The sequence below is a fragment of the Podarcis pityusensis genome (assembly GCF_964106645.2).
Source record: "Podarcis pityusensis genome assembly, chromosome: 4".
Classification (NCBI taxonomy): domain Eukaryota; kingdom Metazoa; phylum Chordata; class Lepidosauria; order Squamata; family Lacertidae; genus Podarcis; species Podarcis pityusensis.
The window spans coordinates 40,599,379-40,618,636 of NC_138027.1; the positions used below are offsets into that span (position 1 = coordinate 40,599,379).

The 19,258-nt window shown below is 39.7% G+C and overlaps 1 protein-coding gene across 1 annotated transcript in view; it reads left to right on the forward strand.

Moving 5' to 3' along the window:
- CRYBG3 (crystallin beta-gamma domain containing 3) overlaps window positions 1-19,258 on the forward strand; it is a 63,830-nt gene that overhangs the window by 6,360 nt on the left and 38,212 nt on the right. The window contains exons 2-3 of the mRNA XM_081001476.1: window positions 6,289-6,367; window positions 10,042-10,481. Coding sequence (XP_080857602.1) covers window positions 6,289-6,367; window positions 10,042-10,481 — 519 coding nt within the window. The remainder of the gene's footprint in view (window positions 1-6,288; window positions 6,368-10,041; window positions 10,482-19,258) is intronic.

Genomic DNA, 19,258 nt, shown 5'->3' on the forward strand with positions numbered 1-19,258 from the left:
AGCCCTAAATCAGAAATAGATCCATACTGTTTAGTTCCCAGGTTGTGAGCATTATGTGAAGCAGAAACAGTTTCCTAGTTGCAGGCCCCTATGAAGGGGTGGTTCTTCCAGTAGCCACCTTCCAGGCTGTTCTGGAAGGTCCTCCAGAAATTTTAAGATCTTTGAGCGGCTGCAGAGGAATCTGAGAAAACAGCATCCCCCAACTTCCATTTGCAGATTAAAGGCCCAGAAGCGAATAGGCCTGAGAAACAGCACCAAGCAGCTGATTGCTATAGTGAAACTCAGCGGCTTAGTTGCACAAATAGCTGGTTGCCTTAGCTGTTATCCTCAATATTAATAATTCTTTATCCTTTCAATATTTCTAGAACTGCTTTTTGGATTATTTGAACTTTTAAAATATTCCTAAAGTCAGAGAACTTCAAAATGCTCTCAGGAGGAATCTAAGGGAGAGCATGTGTGAATGTAGCTGAATTAGAGGCACTTTCTGTAGTAGCTCGTATGGCAAATGCATCATAATTCCATGTATCCCTGAACTTCTCCCGGTATCCTTACTATCCTCTGTCAGCCCCACCACCATTGTGCTACTTAAATTAATGAGGGATACTGACACTAGTATTCTACTCAGTCCTAGCAGGGTTTAAAATCTATTGCTGTCAAGCATCATTCTTGGAATGCTAACACCCTGCATAGTCTTTGAAAGTCCAACCCAGAACCCCTGTCTTCCAGTTTTACCCCTCCCATACTTACCCAACATACTTACCCAACTTCATTGTCAAAGCCAAGACATCTCTGTTCTCCTGCCAGCGCTCAGTTTCCTTCTAAGTTCCAAGCATTGCTGCCTAATACGGCAAACAAATGTTTGTATACATAATGTGGGTGGGGTGGTTCAATAAAGGAAGAGAAGGGATGGGCTTTTTCTTTACACATTCAGAGGATTGTTGTGCAGAACAAAGGTAAGGAAATGCACTTGGACAGTCTTTGAAGATTTGTGTTCTCTTGTATATGGTTTGCACAGGCGATTTGATTTGATTTGCAGGTTATGTGATTGAACTGGGCTGCTTCAGCAGCTTGGAAATAAAGTTATTATAACATCTTGTATGTTCTAATTTAATCTCACCTTCTTCTAAATCTAAGGCTCTGCATTAATACATTAATCATTTTCAAAGTTGGTTCATATTTCTTACAAATTCAGAATACAGTATTTCAGAATAACTAATTTGGCTCCTGCCATTTTATTGAAAATTATAAGCAAGGTATATAAACAGGAGATTGCCTGTAAATTTTTCCGCATCAGTCTTTGTGACCCTGGGTTCCAAAGAAGTTGGCTTTGAGGGGGGGCAGTGGGTGTTCCATTCCATTTTGTAAGAAGTTGAATTTTCATTTTCGCAATAGTATTAAGAGGACACTATCTTTTCGTTCTGTTATTGGGTGAATGCTTAAGGGAGTGCAGTCGTGTGGCCACTTTCAAAGGAGAATTGGAAGGTGGGAAGTGGTGCTCAGGCTTTCCTCTGCCTCCCTAATCTTCCCTGCAGTCCTCCCCTCTCCCCCAGGTCTTCATGTCCCAATATGAATTTATTTCCAATCTCAGAATTGGCTGGAGGAAACTGAAGAAAAACTACTGGAGGAAGAGAGAGCAGAGGAGAATTGGCAGAATTGTAGGACAGTTTAAGCACTCGTTTCCCACCTGCCAATTCTTATCTGCAGATGCCATCTCACCTGTGCATTAGTATTAAATGTAGTAACATGTTTTTCCTCAAAAAAACTTATCTGAGCTAGATAGATTAGTTGGCATAAACAGGAGTTTTACTTGCAGTGCAAATAGCAGGTGTGGGAGGCCAGATCTAGATCTAGAGGGCAAATGGTTAAAAAAAAATCCTCTACCATTAATCTGGATCAAACCCCCCCCCCCCCAATGTCTGTTTACTTTTTGGAAAGTATTCATGCCATTGCTAATTGCAAGAATGGTGTCTTGTCTAAATTACCTAAGAGACAACTTCAAGTTAATTTTAAAGCGAATAATGTTTGAATAGGTCTTGAAGTAGTTTACAAGTGACTTTACAGAAAAGTTGTTGTTGTTGATGGTGCCCAATAAGAAACTGAGGGTGTGTACATTTATTTGTTTAGCTGTTTCTCTTGTAGTGTTGCTAATTTTGTTGTTCCTGCCATTGTGTGTTTGTTTTGTACAGTTTCTTATAAATGGATGGAATTTATGAAACCAGATTGCTTCTACAGTGTCTTACATTAGCTGTCCTCTGGTTTTAACATTATAGAGTAGAGCTTTGTTAACCTCTAAGAAAGGCCATAATTCTTAATATCCTTTCTCATTTCAAAATACAGGAACACATTCCAGTGTTTGCAGAAACAGTGGATTGTAATTTTTTTCTGTATTGCAAGTGGGTCACAAAGGGTCTGTTTGGCAATAATTTGCCTGTTCTTCTAAATACAGTATATTATTGGCATCAGCAGTTGTAGGCTTATTGTTTTACAGCTCTGGAAGGCAGCAACACTTAATGGGGAAAAGTACAGTTTGGGAATAACCAACCTAATCACCTTTTTTCCTACACAGAGATTTTTTGGATTTAAAACAGTTGGTTTACTTTTTGTGTAAGTCATCAACTAACAAGAGGCCTTGTACAAATAATGGCAAAAATCCAGCATACAGTATTGTATGTACTTAAATCATAATTTATTTCATTGTGTTTTAAGTACACTTGACAGCTCTTGATTAACAGCCAGTGTAGATAACCTGACCACCCAGTTCTCAAAAACGTTTTTGAAAAGGAGAAACTGTGTTGGCACAAGTATTAGTTAATGAGCTATAAACCAGAGAAAAAAGCAGAAATTGTCATGTAGCCCAGGGTGAAATAGAGATACAATGCTGATTTTGCATTAATCCATCATGGGTATTAACTCCCTCCCCCTACGTGATGCTTTATATAAATCTTCGTATTTCCTTCTCATCTAAATATTCATTTAAGGTATTTCTGAAAAATAATGTTTTTTAGATTCTAAAACCACCCCATCTTTTTAAGTATTACTACTTAGAAATAAATAAAAAGCAGCTAACTTCAGTTTTGCTACATAAGATATACATTCACAGAAGAAAACCTTTTTTACTTACCATAACACTGCAGTCCTATGCATGGAGGTATGGTAAGTCCCAGTAAATAAAGTGGACTTGCTTCCGATTTAACTTGTGTCAGATTAGGCTGCAGTTGTATCTTTTTGATAATATCAGTAGCAGAATTATGTGAAAAGTTTTTATTAACTGAATTGCACCAGTGGCGTAGCGTGGGGGGTGCAGGGGGGGCCGGCCGCACCGGGCGCAAAATCTGGGGGTTAGGGTTAGGGGGCGCAAATCCACGGGTTAGGGGGCGCAAATCCATGGGTTAGGGGGCGCAAATTACTTGCCTTGCCCCGGGTGCTGACAACCCACGCTACGCCACTGAATTGCACTACACACACCACTTTTACTGTTGGCTTCTAAATCTTATGTTGGTGCATCCCTGTAACTTGTTCAAGCTCAGTCCTGTCCTAATTATTTATACTTGGGAAAAGCTAGCAGAGATAATGTCACTACACTGAGGGAAGAAAACCTATTGCATGTGTTTATAAGCAGACTAACTAGTCTTTGTATATTATATTTACATTTTATACATCTCAAAATAATTGTCTTATGGCATGCAAACTTTCCCCATTTATCTCCACTTTTCTCTGTGAAGTTAATTTGTGAATTCCATGTGTAATTTTTCATGTGACGATTATATATGTGGCTTTCACATATGTACAGCAGGTCTAGGTAAAGGTAAAGGGACCCCTGACCATTAGGTTTAGTTGTGGCGCTCATCTCGCTTTATTGGCCAAGGGAGCCGGTGTACAGCTTCCGGGTCATGTGGCCAGCATGACTAAGCTGCTTCTGGCGAACCAGAGCAGCACACGGAAACGCTGTTTACCTTCCCGCCAGAGTGGTACCTATTTATGTACTTGCACTTTGACATGCTTTCAAACTGCTAGGTTGGCAGGAGCAGGGACCGAGCAACGGGAGCTCACCCCGTTGCGGGGATTCAAACCGCCGACCTTCTGATTGGCAAGTCCTAGGCTCTGTGGTTTAACCCACAGCGCCACCCGCGTCCCATACAGCAGGTCTACATGCACTGAAAAGCAGTGACCAGTAACAGCTTTCCATGGGCACATACATGTAAGAAAAACCTGCATATAAAACATCTTCTCTGAGTGTGTAACTTCAGCCTGTTTGAGTGCTATGGTGCTTAGGTGTACTAAAACTAGCAAATATAGTAGTTAGAATGGGAAAGTATTTCTTTGTTGCAACCATACATATTCGAAATAAAGCAGCACTTACTCACAAAGAGCTAAATGGGTAATTAATTTAACTCATGAACAATGCAAAAATCCCTCTGAGTCAAAGAGAATTCTTGCTTGAAAGCTTTGCGTGGACAGGCGGAGTCCCCCCAACCCCAGGCGACCCCCTAGCGGAATAATGACTCGACAGTGTGCTATGGGATTAAAATTGGCCACAACTTTATTAAGTTTCAGATGTAGGGAGACCTTGGCTCAGGTATTGGGCGTTTATCCTTCCCAGTACCCAGCCGGGGATCTGGGAGACAGGGTTATCCAGAATGTGTGGGGATTGGGCTGGCTCTGGAGCCAACTGATGCTTCGCAGGTAAGATTCACCTTCTGTTGTGTGGGCAGGGCGGTCCCTCCCACTGCCTGGCCGATCCCCTGGCAACGCCTCCCCAGGCGGGATTGGGCGATTGGCTGAGGTAGGCGGAGACCTCCAGGTATCCAGCCTGGGGAGGGCGAAGCCAGCCCGTACTACCAGGATCCGCACTGGGATCCAGGGGGCTGCACATGGCCATGCAAAAGCCCCCCCCCCATTTGATGTGGGGAGCGGTCATTGTAGTCAGCTGGTTCAAACTTTTCTTTAACCCAGGAAGATACTGAAGACATTCAGGAATGCTTCTGTGCAAACACCTTTACTCACTAAGTGACAGGACAACCACAGCAAACAGCAAACTTTTAATTTGCTTAACCCTGCAGTCACGATAGGCATATAACAAACAATACCAGAAATACTAGAACTGATTTCTCATCCCACTGGCAATTAACCATGCATGTACATAATATAAAATTACCTTCTATAAGATGATAAAAGCACAGAAATATTATTCAGCTTCCTGGCAGAACAAGTTTCAGATTCCTCATAATACCTCTCCACTGAGTGACTCTACCCTTCTGTCTGAACCAACCCATTCATGGTGCTTAAATTTTGAATAGACAAAATAAATATGAGGTTGAAGACCGGAACTGACAAAACAGTTCTGAGGCTATATTAAGGAACGGTTAAGAAATCAGAAGTGCTGCTATTTCAAGGAAGCCTTTACTAAAGAATAGGGAAAGTGTAGAAATTCAATTCAGTTTGCATTTAAAGGCAAAGCTACCCAGTTCACACTTTCCAAAACAGTATGTGAACCTCAACACACTCATAAATTGAAAGTCATGTTTTTCTGAATTTTATGATGCTGATGCTGTTCTTCAGCCAAATAATGCATATGTATACTTGAGTAAAGGGCACATAAAATTCACAATTAGTGAAAATAATGTACAAAAATGGTTGATAATGGGGATAATTGATTTAGAAAATGCTGTATATTAGGGGAAATTACCGTATTTTTCGCTCTATAGGACGCACTTTTTCCCCTCCAAAAATGAAGGGGAAATGTGTGTGCGTCCTATGGAGCGAATGCAGGCTTTCGATGAAGCCTGGAGAGCGAGAGGGATCGGTGCGCACCGACCCCTCTCGCTCTCCGGGCTTCAGGAAGCTATCCGCATACATACAATAATGTGTATACTAGGAGAAAGTCACACTAAAATGCTGGTTACTTTTCATGAGGACTGGGGGGAGGGTGAATAGCAGAGTGATGTGGATAACTGAACTTAAGATTGGGAAAATGAGAAATGGAGAGAAACCAAACTTGTCAGCTTCACCCATCCCTTCTGAAGAAACAGATTTAAGGAAGAATTTGAAAAGTGTAAATAGGGAAGCTATCCAGACAGAGTGAAACAGGAAAATAAAGTTAGGGATAGTGTGCCCAGTTTTGCCACTTGGGGCAAAACGAGAATTTTTGTTCTGGCACTGTGGTCACGCACCCCACCAGCACCAGTCTGCAATAAAGCAAAAGGAGCTCATCTCTACTTCTATTGTTGGAACAGTTTCACGTGAGCAAAAACTTTTTAAAATAGCTTAACTTCTCTCTCTCTTTTCCAGCTTTGAAACTGATCAAAATGAATGTACCAGTGTGGCATTTCAGAGAAAGCAGAGCACCCCTCTCCCAGAGCTGCTAAAGGTCAGATTTTTATTTGCTAATTTTAAAGGAGCCTTGATTGATTGATTGATTGATTGATTGATTGATTGATTGATTGATTTGGTCTCTAAAGCCACAGTGGGCGCTGTGATTCTCCAATGGTTTGATTTTTCCGCTCTTCCATTGTCTCTCGAGACAGATGGATGCCAACAACAATTAAATAAGTATGGAGAAGGCAGAGGAAACTGAACATATGTATTTGTAAACATAAGTTATGATAAGTCATGGTTAATAACTTAACAGGGTCAAGGAACATGCTAGTGCAGAGATTGCCAAACTTCTTGGACCAATGGGCATATTTTGAATTTTGAGAAAGTGCTGTGATTGGCACTCAACAAATTGCTGCCACAGGGGCATGCCATCATACAGATTTATTGCTGCTTCACTCTGCTCTCTTATAGTCTCACGTTTGCCATGGGAAGTCACCTATGTCCTTCTAGTCCTGACTGTGAAGATCACACAATACTGTCTTCATATCCACCCATCCACCCCAATACTGTGGCTGTCTAATAATAACAGGGAGCATTCCCAAGTACCAGGGAAAAATATAGAAGGTGACCACAGCACACTGGTGCACACTGTCACACAGACACACACTCATAGAACACATACTGGCCACAGGCATTCCTCTTCCTCCTCCTCCTCCTTCTCCTCCTCCTCCTTCTTCTTCTCTCTCTTTCTCTCTCTCTCTCTTTCTCTCTCTCTCTCATACACACACACACACACACACACACACACACACACACGCTTCACATATACACAGCCACACATTTATCTCTTCCCCTCTCACACCACATGATCTTGACGCCATGGTTAGTCTTGGCTTGTTGATTGTGGTTTGTTGGGGAAAACACATTGGGATCGCTGTTAAGACATAACAAGCCAAAAATTTTATAATTGTTGCTCCTGCCAGAGAGAAACAATGCAGGAATGATTGGCTGGCATACTTTAGCACACTGAGCGATCCCAATAAGCCATTAAGCGTGACTTATTGTTATTATGTGCAAATGGGGTCAGAGAGTGCCGTTTAAAAATAAGCCTGTTTATACCAGAAACTGTTGCAACACTGTGGAACAGCAAAAAGCTAACATTTAAAAACCTAGTATTTAGGAAAGAGGCCAGGTGGAAGCTGACTGACTGAGTAGAGGGACATGAGTAGAAAATCCAGAAATGGATTAAAATGACTCTGTATGTCCAAGGCCATGACTTACTTAGTTGCAGATATTAGGGACAATGAGATTAATAAATGGTAATTGCTTGACCCTTCAACTCACTCTGATAATTAAATGTTAATATTGTCACAGGTTTTGCCAGTATTCAAACTTGCATTGTTTTTCAGGCATAAATGTTCATTAATCAAATGGATGAAGTTCAAATTGCTTACCCTTAAATCACAGGATTTAACTAAATTGTGTTCAAAGCACATAAGGAATTAGGAATGGATGTGCCAGCAGCCATGCTGGTGCAGCTTTTCAATATTAGAATCAGAGAAACAATCAATTTGGAGTAGAGGAGTTGTGGGTGTGCTGATGTGCACAGCTGTGGTGCTACAAAATAGCATGCTAACCCAAACAGCATCCTATATGGAGCAGGTCCATCCTGCTGTTCTGCTTTATCAGTTTAAGTCACTCAATATGACACATTATTTGTTATGTTCCCAAGTATTGTTTGTGCTGATCTATATGGTTCATTGGAGGCTTAAGGGCCTTTAAGAATATATGTCATCCACAGTTCACAATACACCATGTATGCATCCATTTCTCATGTTGCTGTTTTATGTGATATAATAATAATAATAATAATAATAATAATAATAATAATAAATTTTATTTATATCCCGCCCTCCCCAGCCGAAGCCGGGCTCAGGGCGGCTAACAACAATAAAATAGTACAACATTCTAAAATCATTTCATTATAAAATTAATTCAGATCAAATTGATGGCAACCATTGGGCTAGAAGTTCTGTGAGGATTGCCAAAGGAGAGAGTCAGGCTGTGCCCTGGCCAAAGGCCTGGTGGAACAGCTCTGTCTTGCAGGCCCTGCGGAAAGATGTCAAGTACCGCAGGGCCCTAGTCTCTTGTGACAGAGCGTTCCACCAGATTGGAGCCACAGCCGAAAAAGCCCTGGCTCTAGTTGAGGCCAGCCTAACCTCTCTGTGGCCTGGGACCTTCAGGATGTTTTTGTTTAAAGACCGTAAGGTCCTCCATGGGCAGGTGACAGCAGTGCTTGTTCCTGGGTGAACGCCACTGGTACAGATAACTGGTTCCTCTAAAGTTCCAACTTTCCCTTGTGATGCTATTGAAAAAAACAAACAAACCATAACTGGCTGAGGCTTTGTGCAGAGTTGATGGTGCTTGATTCTGAAAACTTATTTTGGTAAGAGGCTATAAATATTTAGAAAATAATATCAACTCTTAGAAGTTTTGTAGCAGCTTGGGCGTGATAGCAGATAATCACCAGGGGAAGGAAAACCATTATTCTCTCTTAATGTAAGTGGGGGCAGAAAAAATATATTGGCCAACTAGGAAAATAGTGCATAATTGCAGATATTCTAAAAACCTGAGGCAGATATTACTGAAGACCATATTTATGAATCTTCGTTTTGCCATGCTACACAGGAGTTACTGAAAACATAACAAAGCAATTACGATGCCCATATTTTTGTTTAAAAAAACTAGTGTCTTTGAAAATATTTTCAAACTGGTTACTTTCACAGAGATTAAAGGTAATTGTTTACCTCTGATTTGAGGTTGAATATTCCCTCGTATATAACACCTTAGCTCAGGTATAAACATTTTATTTGCTGAAACCAAAGTCTTGTCTTGGTTGTCTTACAACTTGACACTCCCCACTTGGCTATTTTTAAATAGCATCCAGTATGCTTGTTTCAGGTCTTATTTCTTCAAATAGAAACAGGTCTAAGATACAGCCATCATTTCTTTGTGAAAGAAAGCTGCTGAACAACATAAACCCATACACTTGTGCAAATATGCTGCTACTTACATGTTCATTCCAGAATGTACTGACCTCCTAAAGTGTTTCTTTTGTTAGAGTTCTGAAATGTGTGGTGTGGTTTGGATGATTTTAAATGTAAGCATGATACATGTCCACTACAGAGTAAAACGGATAAAGGATTATAATAAATAGGGTGTAGAAAGAAAATAGCTGCTAGTGCTGTTCTGTAACCAGTGTTGCACAATAGCTTCTACAAGAGTGTATGTGGTGTAATAATATCCGTTGATACTAAAAAGCTGTCTGATTTCCCACCATCACAAAAGCAGCCCTCGAGGCATCTTTTCCCTTAAGCCTGCTGTAAGGAAGTTACGTTTCCACCACTGATGGAAGCAGAAAGGAGTCTTGTCAGTATGAGTCATGTTACAGTGCATTAGCCAAATTGCTAGCATTAAAACAGTGTGTACTATACACACTATTCAGTGCACTTATAATACAGTCTGTGAGTTTAAATGGGCAGAGATTTGGACTTAGATATGAGAGTCCAAGGTTCAAATTCTTGTTCAGTCATAAAGCTCCCTGAGTCACCATCTCTCAGACTAATCTTCTTTGTTGCCAACCTCTCATAGGGTTGCTGCAAGGGATAAACAATATAATTTAGTTTCTCTCTCGTTGTTATTAATAAAATACCTCTTTCCTTACAGATTTCAGTCTGTGACAGTAAGAACCTCTCAACTGAAGAGCTGAGCAGATCCACCACTCAGGAGGAATTAAAGAAAGCTAATAGCCTTCCTAGTTTAGTTCATGAAGGCAAAAACGCCAGTAATGACAGACAGCCCAAAGAAGGATTTTTCCAATATCTTGGGAGTTTGTTTGGTATTGCTTCAAAATCATCCTACAAAGAAACTGAACATTCCAACCTTGGAGATGGATGCCACAGAACCGGCAAAGACTTTGCAAGTCCAGCTAGTCACCAGGAAGGTGGACATGCAGACCACCCAAAACCAGAAATATTTGTCATTTCAACACCTGGAGGTGACCAGACAGCAGCAAGCAAAGAGGAACAGGCTAACTTTGTTAAAAGCACCAGTTCTGGCTCACAGGATTTACAGAAAGCACAGGAGCAATCTGCTGAAGCATCCAAGTAAGTTTTTTCATTTGTCTCCGCACAACCTCAAGAGAAAGGTATGCTCAGTATTACAAAATGTTTTAAGATATCCTTGGGACATCCTTTTTCCATTTCTGAAAGATGCTTACAAGTGGCCACAATATTAGAATGCTATGGTAATAATGAGTTTTAATGGGTTAGTAACCATAACTGGGATTTAAGGCACACCCTAGCTTCTCTTTTAAATTTTCCAATGAAAGTCACAAAATGATGTGATCCTGATTTGCATGATTAAATCCTGGCTTCATAAGCCACAAGGCAGAATTAAGAAATCAACTTCAAACCAAAGTTGACTTCTAAATCTTGCCTTGTTTGGAAACCATTGACTATAGTTACAGAGATATTGTGGTGGCAATCCATTTATCAAACTCCTCTAGGACTATCAAACACTGCTATTATTCATCTTTTGGCCAGGCATTTGGAGAGGATTGGCCAGACATGGCCAACAGTAAATGAGTTGGTTGTAAGTTTACTATTACTATTACATTGTATTCTGATATTGTATACTTTAAAAATAAAAACACAAATAATGGGTAGTTATAGTCTCCTGTGGATGTTCACCTGATGAGAGGAAGGAAGCAGCAGCAGCAAAGGGATTGTGTATTAGGGCCCAAAGGTAATGCATATCATTTGATTGTGTGAATGTATCCAAGGTGTTGCTGGATTCCTAAGCATTCTTACCAGGGAGATAGCTTTACTGAATTCAACTGGACTTGCAGTACAATAATTAACTTGCTTACTTAAAGCTAGGTTTCTATTTTAGATCATGTAGATTATTCTACATAGGAAATATTGTTAAAAAAAAGTTTGCCTTTATTCTATTTTTTAAAGCAGTAATATTGTAGCAACATCCGTGACAAAGAAAAACCTAACCAAAGATCATATAAACATATAAGTATATAATGTGAAATACAAATATCTCCTAAAAACTAAACTTAAGTTTAGCTCAAGAAATTCTCGGGCAGATCAACCCAAAAGCCTGGGGAAGGAAGGTAAAGCTAGCCAATTGTATGCAAGTGCCATATTCAGAGCCCTGCAGAGGAATAGCGGGTGGAGAAACATTTAACCTTTTTTCCTCCTTGGAGTTTCAGGGGTTTTTTTTAATGAACCAGCTCTAGAACTGGTGTGTCATTCCCCCCGCCCCCCATGGCCATTTCAGGGAAGTGTTGGAACAGGAAGGGCTATGGAGGTCCCCGTCTCCTGGGGCAGGCCTCTCTCTCCACTCCCAGATATTCTGTGTTCCCTGGGGCCACAGGACTGTGCAATTTAATTGTAGAATATTTATGTTGTACTTACTTGTCAAATTGCATCCTTTCAAAACTATTTTTTTATTAGGTTTTGCAACTGCCCTTGAAATGAATAAGAAACCAATTCCTAAAGGGTATGAGAGGAACAGTTACTTAAATACCTGGGCGGGATGGAAAAAATATATCTGTGAGGCCAAGGTCAAGGGGATGAAAGAATCACCATTGTCTCCACCTTGTTTTATTTTGTTAATTATTGTAAAGTTCCAAGACTTTCAATGTTTCCTTCTGCTTTTGACTTGGTGACTAGTATTTTCCATACTTTGCTGCTTTCTAGACTTGGAGATTTTCCTGCAATGATTAAAAGAGGGGTTATTTCAGGGGAGAGGAATGAAAAGCCCAGAATGTTATAGGCAACATATTTAACTGCTTCGTTTTCTTGGAGAATATCAAAACATTACATCAAAATTCCTGGGCATATTGGAGGTTGGAACCATCTCACTAGTATTTAGCCAATTTAAATGGTGTATAAGATGCATAGATGGTAAGTAATTTAAATCAGGGATGCAAGGGGCGTTTGGCAAATGATGCAAATAGTATTCCTGAAATGTAGAAGTTCTTGAAAACCATTTTTGTTGTATATAGAAAGCAACATTAAGATTGTGAGTTCTCAATTCTCTAATGGCTTGCCTTAAATGAAAGTGTTTTGCTTCTATAATCCAAACTTTTCTGAAAGAGTTTTGGCTAACTTTAGTGAAATTGGATCAGTGTTGTTTTTTTCTGTTTAGTCCATCTCTTGAAAACATGATATTTATATCCTGCCGCACCCTGTGCAGCTAACTATAGTTAAAGCATTAGGGAAGTACAGTTCTGATCATTTGAATAAACTTCTTAGAACACAAGTACTGATTGCATATAACTGCCAAGTACGAAAACTAGTTTGGCAAGCTCACATGCCACATTAGTGTGTGATTTATGACTGGTTTTCATGCCATGCTGATGACTGCGTAGCCCAAGTTAGTCTTAATTTATTCCGAAAGTTCATGTAGCATTCCTGTCAGTGCTGTGACAGAAGGAAATGCTGTGCAAATGCAAATCAAACCCTTTCGCTGCATTATAGCGAATGGAGAAAGGTGAGAGTGGTTAAGTAAAAAAAACAGATGGAAATTCTAATAGCCTGAGCATTTGTAGTGTGTGAGAGCAAGGGAGAGAAAGACGGAGCGTTAAGAGGAGTGACACAAGATGGGCTGCAGATGGAGGAGAAGAGAAAGAGAGCTGTCAGTATATGTGCGTGTGCTTTTTTACTGCACAAAACCAAAGTTAAGAGATGCGATTATAGTAGAGCTGTAGGTTATAATTCTTGAGACATAGGAAGATGTTTTATACTGAGTCGGGCCATCGTTTCGTCCAGCTCAGTACTCACTGCACCAACTGGCAGATAACCACGATTTTTCTCAGTCACCAGAGCATGGGCTCTACCACTGAGCACGTGCCCCACCATTTCATTACCATGGTGCGGGGTGGGGTGGGGGAGAGACTATAGCTTTTCTTTTATGCTGTTGTCACTCAGATGAAAGGCAAACGTGGCAATGCTTTTGTTTTAGTTAATATTGAGGTATGAGGAGGTTCTTGTTTTGTTTGTTTACGGGGCATTGGTGGTTCAGTGGAAGAATTCTCGCCTGCCACATGGGTGGTCCAGGTTCTTTTTCTGGCCAGTGCAACTTGCGCTTATCTGGAATAGCTCAGGTCTTAATCTCAGGGTTATGGGTGCGAGCCCTATGTTGGGCGTTGCAGGAGTTGGGCTAGATGATCCTCATGGTCCCTTGGAACTCTACAATCCTGTGATCCTATAAGTTTGTATCCTGTTTTTCAGTCCTCTAAGGATCCTTAATGCAACATGTTTCTGTCCCTGGAAAGGATCATTTAGAAAATGTCAGAAAACCTTTGGTCCTGGAGCTGATGAAAGTGAAGCTATTATGAACATAGGTGTTTGTAACAGGAGATTTCAAATATTTATTTCTACTAGCTTTTCAAATTTATTGGCATATTGCATATAGTAATATGCAATATGCCTCTCTGGGCAGCTCACAGCATATATCGCCAGGGATGGATGGCACAGAGGGAAAAAAAGATAGAAGGATAATCCTACACAAATATTATTGTAGTTTTGGTTTTGTTAGTCTAGATCAATGGTTCCCAATTAGGGGTCCAGGGACCCCTGGGGGTCTGTGGAACACACCCAGGGGGTCCACAGCCCCATCCCTTGCCTCCTCTCAAACTAATTTTTGTCACTTTTGCTTGGTAATAACACAAATTTTATGGTCTGCGTTTTTTGTATACCTTTTGTATACCTAAAATCGTTTGCTTATTAGGGGCTACCCCACATCTTGTTCAAAAAAGATAGGTAGAGGTAACTACCATAGAGTTATCAAAGTTTTCAAAAGCTTGGCTTTTGAAAAATAGGAGGGTCCTCAGTAATTAGCTAATTGGGAAGCACTGGTCTAGATATTCTGTAGTCAGTGGCACATCTCTTTAACAGCTATGCCCTTGAAGTGCCCCCTGCCCCCGCAACAGAACTCGAAAATCCGGCTACTGTGTGAACCTTTGCATTCGGAGGTTAATTTTGTAACCCCTGTTGGAAAAGACTCTGTTTTCCAGGCTGTGAGCCAAGGAAGGTGGAATTCATGAGTTCAGCTTGCAGTACATTGCAGGCGACAGATGACAACATATCCCTTGAGCAAACCCAGCCAGTTGATTCACTGAAGCAGTCACCCCTGACAAATGTTTGACACTTTTTATTAGCTGTTGTTAGTCCAATGACTTATTGTTTGAAAAACTGGACAGTAGCGAAAGTGTTTTGCAGAACACTTCTTAGAACATAATTCTTGGAAGATGAGTATTTATGATGCGAAGCAAGTTTAGTACCATTTAATTATCTGAATGTTTAAAGAAGTAAAAATGTTTCCAGTCAAATGCTATTGTTCCCATTTGTTATAAATGGGAAATGTAAATATTTAAACATTGCTCTAAACATGACATGTATCTTGTAATAACTCCTTTCTTAGAGGAACTTCAGGTGTTGCTATATGTTGCAAGGATCTGGAAATATAAATGGCTTGTGTACTGCTTTGCAATGTACCGTATTGGCCCGAATATATGCCGCACCCGAATATAAGCCACACCTTTAAAATTCAAGGGGGAAAAAGAAAAAAAGCCAATACCTCAATATAAGCTGCTCCCTTAAAATTCCGCAGGCACTCACACCCATTCTGTTTTACCATATGTCTGTTTCAGCAGCGATATCGTAAGAGCCATTTTTTGTAAGGTCGTGAATTTAAGTCACACTTTAACTTTTCATGGTCGGAATTTGGGAAAAAAGTGAAGCTTATATTCAGGCCAATATGGTATGTATGTAATGATATGAAGTGGAACGTGTAATATCTGTTCCTCTGAAACTCTGTGTTGTGTTGTGTTGTGTTGTGTTGTGGTATGGGTGTGCTACCAGCAAAAACAACAGTTCTGTGAACATTTCTACCAGAAATATACAGGGGCTCCATTTGAAACATTAGAAAAAGGTGAGAAAATAGCAAGTGTGATTGGCTTGCACTTCCTGTAATAACTTAAGTATAAAGAATAGGAAGTGTGAGCCAATCACACTTCCTGTTCCCTGTGCGTATTATAACAATCAAAGCTGCTCTCTTATAGTACTGATTGATAAGCCAAATGTGAAATTAAAATGTCTTGCACATCCTAATGAAAGGCATGAATCGCTAGAGATAAGCGGACTGGTATAAGATTAAAAGTTCAGGTTTTGTATTCTATGCTTGCTTTCCACAATTAAGTTTAGAGGTCAACTTTAACCAAGAGTCAGAGTCATCAAAATGCCTGCATTATGAAACATCGGCCACTAAATGATCTTGTATAATGTTATTCTTATTCCCTCTGAGCCATTTGCTACAAAGGAAATCTTGATAAGGTTTCTTCTGTAAATGTTATCTATCAGTAGCCATTCCATCTGGTTGCTGCAGGGGAAGAGATAGGAGAGCACAGTCTTTTCCATGGCCTGGCTGAAATGCTAATCCAGAAATTTCTATTTCTATGGGCTGCTAATTGAGTTTTAAAAAAACTCATTATGTGATCTTAAACACCATCACTTGGAAGAAAGTCCTATTGGTTTCAGTAAAACTTGCTTTCAGGTATTTTATATTTTGTGCAGACTGCTTAAAATATTTTGATAATTAAGCAGTATATAATTCCTGTTAAATAAAATTAAAATATGAAAAACCCATAAATAGGTTAAGAAAGACCTCTGAACTACTTTCTTACTTAAAGCCCAAGCCTTTAAGAAAAACAAAGAGCAACAGCAATTCATAGATCACTGTGAATGCCTGTAAAACAAGCAATAATTTAATTAGGTTATGCGTTACATCAGCCCTTGATTTCTTCAATAAATTAAGATTATATTTATATTTAGGCAATTTTCTAAATGTCTGAATATAAAATATAACTGGAGAAGGACCGGCCAGTGAAATAGTCAGAGAAGCTGTGGACTTTCTCTCCTAAAATCAAGCTGGATAAGTATTGGTCACAGGGGTTTAGGTATGACAAATCCTGCCTCTCTGTCATAGATTATTTGGCACCTCCTCTTCTTCAGCTGCTCTCTATCAGCAGCCATGCCAGTTGACGTACAGCAGAGGGAGAGATGAAACAGCAGGGCCCACACCGTCAAGTGGAAGAGAATAGCAGCCATTTAGCTCCTGCTCTCCCTGAACTCTAGCTATTCAAGCTGATGTTTATGAGAACTATAAAAAATGCAAAACTGCTGCTTGAGTCTCCTTGTTTTCTTCTAACCTCCCCATCCCTTTTTCCTTTTGGATCATGTCTTAAAAATAAAAACAAGACAGGTTTACAATATGCATACAACAGCTTAGTAAATTTTAGGTGCTATAAAACAAGACTGTGATTAGCTGCAGAAAGTCACAAAGCCCATCTCTTCCAATGTATAAGGCTCATTAATTGAACTTTTAACCGCCTCTTTTACAACATACAGTTAGTTATCTGCGATCGCATTGTACACATATGCACCTTGATCCAGTTAGGCGACTGAGGAAGTACGTGTGCCAACAGGTAGTGCATACCTGTTCTTTTCCCTGATCCAGCACTGAAAGTTGTACATGCAGAGCCATTCCTAAAAAGCTAAAATCCCCAAGCAGTTGTTATGGCAGAGAAGTGCTTCACCTTCTCCACCAAATAATAATGATTGGCAGGACATTTCTTTTCTTTGCTTTTCCAAGCCTCTGTGCCTGCTAGGTTGAATCAGAGTCTTAACCTCAAATCTTCAGCATGTTTTTATGTCATGTGGTGTTTACTCACAGAAATGAAGATCTGTATGGCTGCATTTCACAGTAATAGGCTGTGATCCAGGAAAATGTATAATGCATGTGGAAACACGTTTTCACACATGGAAGAGCTATTTTCCTCATGCATGTGGTTTGCCCAATGAAAATCAAACAGTTTCCACATTCACAAGCCATTTGTGTTCTAATTGTCTACTTGTTCTCCTTTGTTCCTCATACCCAGTTGTATACAACTTATGCACCCTTATAGAGATATTTAAGTGGTTTATTTTGTGCACGTAGTTTCCTGGGTCATGTGCTATATTTACAGATAATCTAGTACAGTAGTTTGAAAGTTCGGTTCTGAAGGTTTCTCATTTAACTATGTCTTTATTTTTTACTCTTTTTTTGAAGGCATAGCATCTTATTCTATTTATATCAAACTATATCTTTTGTTGACTTAGGTAATAAATACATTGTAAGTGAACAGTATATATTCAATAAACTCTATGACTCAGAGCATTTATTACTGGCTTTTTGGCTACACCTATTCTTTAGTACAATTTTAAAGGTCATTCAACAATAACTGGATGTAGGTTGCTATGAAATATTCAACAATGGTGCATGGTTGTTCTGTTGTGAAGCATCTGAGTCAGACAATGTAGGCAGGGCTTTCTTCACGATCAGGATTTTCTTTCCCATGTTGCATTGTTGACTGCATCATTCAGGGCTGCCATGGCATAGCTTTGGCTATGAATTGTGCTGGATGCTCATTTCCCCCTGTAAACTAATTTGCTCCTTCCCTGCTCGAGCTAAATAGAATTTGTCAATCTGAACTTTAAATTCTATAATTCCCTTTCTTGGTAGCTCAGAACAATTGTACTTTTATTAAAATAGATAATATATTTACAGAGTGTGTTGAGCTGATTAAGTTTATGTGATACTTTGCAGGTTGGTGGTGGCCATGCCAGCATTTCCAGCCCAAAGATTATGGTTCTTTTTTTCTTTTTCATGTGCGCATAGCACATGTGGCTACATTCTTCCTTATCTCCATGTGTAGTCTTCTCTATTCCGGGCACTTTGAACAGCAGCTGCTGCTGGAAATGGAAAGGAGAGAGGCAGTCCTTACTTCTTGTGGATCATTCACCTCCTCTAATCCTTCACCCAATCTTCTTCAGATGGGCTTTTTTTCTATAAATTAATGTCTGTAGTCTACAATTACTGTGCTACAGTAGAAGGCTGTAATTTAGTGTATCTGCTGGCAGTATTGGTGATTAAGCAAACGAGTAAATGAGGATGGATGCTTCTCTGTACCTCACTGTAAGAAGTGCTGAGTAATAAACAAGTATAAAGAAACTTAGCACTCCATGGTTTGGCCCTTGTCAATACCAATGGAGAATTATACTTTGCTTTCTAGGAATCTCAGCAATTTAAGTGCATTGATTTACTGTAAACGGAATGAAAAATGAGTTTAGAATAAACTTTCTGGTCATGGCATTGTAGATATATTTCGTGTACCTTAAAATAATAGTAGAATATTGGTTATGAATTGAATCATGAATGCAAAAATCTCTGGGAACAATAATAAAAACAAAAGGCTCAATATCTTTTTTTAAAAAACCATGCCATTTTATATATAATAATCTCTTTCAAATGTTGGCCTTTTCGTATTGGTGCTGTGGCATTCCACAGGGAAGGCAAAACCTTGGCCATAGAAGACTTAAATGTCTGGAGCAGCTCTGAAGTGGATAGACAGATGGTGCTGTTGGAATATATAATCTGCTTTCCCCCCTCTGGAGACTAAGAATGGCACCTGAATAATGTACTGATAATCTGTCCCTGCTGCATTTGTATTTCACCGATTAGAATTAACTGGGCTTTTAAACTGTATGCACAAGAAAAATGTCATATTTGCTTCATATCCCCTTGGTCTTATAACACATGTTTAGTCTTATAAAATTCATTTTTTTCCTTGAGAGTGAGAGATTAAAAGGCTTTAATTCATGTATAAAATGACATTAGTCCCACAGATAACCTCTAAAGATTACATCCAGATGGCAAGTATACATAGCAGAAAAGCACCAGTTTCTTTGTAGCCTTCATAGAGCTGCTGATTCATATGACACTTCTAACATGCCACATGGGGCTCATGATGAGGTTTGACTTTGTTCTG